Source organism: Thermobia domestica, chromosome 5, assembly GCF_964235325.1.
Source record: "Thermobia domestica chromosome 5, izTheDome1.hap1.1, whole genome shotgun sequence".
NCBI lineage: Eukaryota > Metazoa > Arthropoda > Insecta > Zygentoma > Lepismatidae > Thermobia > Thermobia domestica.
Window position 1 is genome coordinate 23,870,878 of NC_137458.1, and position 4,384 is coordinate 23,875,261.

Genomic DNA, 4,384 nt, shown 5'->3' on the forward strand with positions numbered 1-4,384 from the left:
TATTACCCATATAGGCCGCTAAAATTAGTAGAATACACATTGGGGTGCGGAGAACTTTACATTTGAATCAATTTTACACGAATCCCGAAGGGATATTTCGCGAATGTACCTTGTTAGGAGTACATAAGTAACAGTATAACAAAAGGTTATTAAAATATTCCAAATTTTAATTTATAAATAGTTTTTCAATTCTATGGTATAATATTACTTTTAGCATCAATTTAATATGAAAACAGTAACTTTTTGTAATAACTCCCAACACCTTTAATTTTATCCATTAACTTTCACAAATCAATGCAAATCACAAAAATGCAATGTGTAGTAATAGTAGTGAAATTGTCATTGTTAATTTTAATTTTGATTGGTTTATTCTGTTGTTAATAATTTTAATGTTAAGTTATTTTTCTGTCATTTATTTTTAATTTAACCAATTATTTTTCCGTGGCTATAATTTTTAAATTTTAATCCGTTAAATTTTCGACTTTTTCCTAACTATGACAAAATGTTAAATCACAAATGATCTAATAAATAATTAATCACTTAGATTTAATTTTTCTATTACTAAATAACAATCTTCTACGTTACTTCGAATAAGAAAATATAAACTGTACTTCGTTCGTCCGCTCTAAATGTAAAATAATGTTTTGGTGACAGTGAACATGTTTAAAAAACATATTCTAAGTAATGGTTACTTCCAAAAATATTTCATCATCATCAGATATATAGTCTCCGTTCTTCAGCATTTCATGTAGAATTAAACCATTACCCCGAGCCACATTATCTTGACCATTCAATGGTCTTTGGTTGCTCGATAAATTTTCTCCCAGATATGTTATAGATGTCATAACATCTTTCTCTCTATCTTTCAAGTTAATTAGTTTGATTTCAACTGTTTTCTTGAAAGGCCATTCCAAAAGAGAATCGTATTCCCCAGAACATATTGAAATACCAACTAGTAAAGTATTCTCATATTTTGTACTATTCCCAATGTTATCCTTATAACCATTTAAGTATAACAAAACTTTTAACTTATACCCGTACTGAGAGTCATAAAAACTATCACTGTAAAGAAGTTCATTAACTTTATATCGCATAAGTTTCTCAGAGATATTTGAAATTTTCCACAAAAATTTTCCATTCTTGAGAACCATTGTTTTGTTCTTTTCCTTTAACCTTTCTTCCAACTTTACTATTGCAATGTCTTTTGAATGAAGTTGTTCTGAAAGTTGACGAACATTTTCTTTTAATTCATCTTCCATTCTTCTGAATTTTATTTCTAACTCTTCTATAGAACTTTCTTTCCTCCGAAATTGTTCTGAAAGTTGCTCATTAGAAGCTTTCATGAGCTCTAGATGCTGAATGCTCTCTTCTTGTAAGTGGCTACGTAACTCAAAAGGAAACCCTTCGTATTTGCAACCAACACTTTCAAAGCTACATTTAGCAAAGAGTTTCACACATGCTTCATCCAGATGTTTGTCTATATCCTTCCTCTCGACACTTACGCCACAATTCTTTGGGCATTCAACCAGAAATTTTAAACACTCTAAGTGATGATCTTCCAACTCCTTGGCCTCCATTTCTTCACTACAATATTCACACATAACAATTCTTTTAGGACATTCCTCCAACAAGTGTTGCTTCAAATCCTTCCGAGGCATTTCTTTTCCACATTTATTCTCACAGTAAATAGGAATTAAATCACAAATATTAAAATGATCTTCAAGTATATCAGCTACTGTCTCACACGCGCAATGTTCACACTTCACAGTCCTCTTCGCACAAAAGTGTTCCAAATGATGGAGTAGAGCAAACTTTTGAACCATCACACCACAATTTTCACAAGGAGTTAATGAAAATTCACAATTTAGGATGTGCAATTTTAGATCATCTTCTAATATTTTCTTCCCACAGTAATTACAATTTGACTGTGTTTTTTCGGAATGTTTCTTTACATGTAAGCACGTGTTAAAAGGTTGCACTTTTACGGAACACTTTGTACACTGTACAGTTTCTGCTCTACATTGTTCGACATGATCATTGAATAATTGCTCAGAGTCAAAATGTTGTAGACAGAATTCACATTGATATTTCTCACCTGTGCACGTATTATTTTTCTGAAGAGTCACATTAGTTTGTTGTGATTGGGCGCCATTAGGTACACAAATTAACTGGTGATCCCCTAAATCTCCTTCGATGTATTTTTGACAGTTCTGACAGAATTTATCTGTCGGCATTATAAATAGTGAAGTATATTTGTTTCACAGACTTCAAACTAAATTTCCAATTCTACTTGAGTCAACGTAATGTATGTACATTGCAGTGTTAGTGTCAAGATAGCGCATGAATCACTGCGACCAGAGTTAAATCGTACAAAATTTTCAGCTGTTGTAAATTCGCATAGTAGTGGTTGTACTACAGAAGTTCTATAGTATGCTTGTTATGACCTACACATATAAAGTTTACGAATTTAATTTATTTTGTGAAATAGTTAAGTTCACATAACCGCCGCCCGTCGTTATTTGTAAGTCTTGGGAGATTATAAAAAAAATGTATGTGACACAAAAGAATTCTTGAAAACTACGCAAATTAACTAGAGTGAGCTATATGTTGTTGAGATTACGAAAATCATACAATAAAACTGATAACAACTTAAGAACGATATTATCTATTTTGAAAATAACAGGTTATCCTATCAGTTCATTGATAAGAGTATATTCGCAGATTTTGCTACGGTTTGATGAGCGACAACTAATATTATTTTTAATTAATTATATTTTTTCGAGATCGGAGTTAGGAAACCTCATGAAATTCTTACCCCTCAACGATACTTATTCTCATTGTTACTCATGTAAGGTTCAAATGTCATGACATGGTGTGAGGTACAATCTAGTGGCTTGGTTTGTACAGAGCTCACCTTCCCTCCGAGCACAATATTTTATATTTAAGATAAAATTACTTTTGATGAATATATAACAGACAAACATTTTTCTAACCCATTGGAATGATATGATGTGCTCGCCTGGAGTAATTAAACGCATAAATCATATGACGACCAGAACACTTGAAGTGTTGTCGGCCCAATATAAACGAAAGTAGTACATTTTCCTGCTTAGAGATGTTTCTTAGATTCACTTCCTCTTGTAAAGGAAACACCTGGGTAGGGGATTTGCCACATACAATAAACTCAGTAAGGTTTATGAGGATGTAGGCTTATCTTTAATTGTTCTGAAAAGCCGTTCAAATAAAAATAAAAATAAATAAATAACAGATTATACCTAAAATTTGGCACTAAATATGATTCAGTATAACAACGAGAAATGAAAATAATTCTGCAATGTTAATTTTTTTTACAGTCTTGCGTACATAATGAACCAAAAGAAATAACATACATTAATTAATTCTTCCAGTGCGTCGAACGTGATCTAATTTTTGATATATTATCAGCCATCCGCTGTATGAGATCCAAGTCTATTATTTTCAAGCAATACCATATTCTCTTCTTAAGGTTCTTTTCATTTTTGTCTTCCCACCCGTTCTAGTACACAAACCCTTTAAGAATTAACCAAAGTCGTTCAATTGGCCGAAGCTCCGGAGCACAAGGTGGATTATCTTGCTTAGCAACAGCATCTGTTAGATATGATACCACTGACCTCGCATAGTGAGATGAAACAGATCTGGCCAAATGGTACTTTTTGATAAACGCAATAAGTCGTTTGTTAAAGTACTCATTTAGGTACATTTTTTGATTGTCATTCGAGAACGTTGGAATAGCGGTTGTGAAATCCCAGCAGGTGTAACAGATACCGATACCAGGATTTTTTCCCTCAAATGTGCTGTTCTTTTTAATTTAACATCTTCAGGGACTGTGCTATATAACAAGTCTCGTAAAATTCTATGTTTGCATTTTTTATTGAAATGCTTGGAAAGTAAAAAAAAAAAAAACTTTCGTAATCGAGAATTAATTGCTTTCCATCAAGCGTCTCCATCTTGTTCGAAGTTGTTGCTGCTTCTCACTTCTCTTATATTTTTCTCCTCTATTACATTTGGCATTTGTTCTTAAAAGAGTTTTTACTATATAAGACTGGTTATATTTGAATGTTTTGGCGAACGTTCTCGTTGATTTTACAGCTATGTTGACTTGTTCCTCCAATCAACGAAAGTTAGTTTTATCCATTACAACTACTTTGTTGACCTGATCCTGATTTGCGATTGGATGATATTCATTTTTCCCAACAACGAATATAGCGATATATAGTTATTTTAGGCACATTTTATTCTTTAAAATGATCTGGGACAAACTTTTTTCCTTTATAAGTGTGATTATCGCAAAAGGCGTACACTTTTTCGATGATTACCTATTATATAAATTGCTATTGTATTGAGT

General features: G+C 32.2%; 1 protein-coding gene across 1 annotated transcript; it reads right to left on the reverse strand.

Annotated features, from left to right (window-relative positions):
* Window positions 1-677: 677 nt before the first annotated feature.
* Window positions 678-2,234, reverse strand: LOC145684979 (TNF receptor-associated factor 4-like). The gene is made up of 2 exons (XM_081757327.1): window positions 1,282-2,234; window positions 678-1,062 (listed from the first exon to the last, which is right to left on the reverse strand). The coding sequence occupies exons 1-2, from the start codon at window positions 2,232-2,234 to the stop codon at window positions 678-680; spliced, it is 1,338 nt and encodes a 445-aa protein (XP_081613453.1).
* Window positions 2,235-4,384: the final 2,150 nt, after the last annotated feature.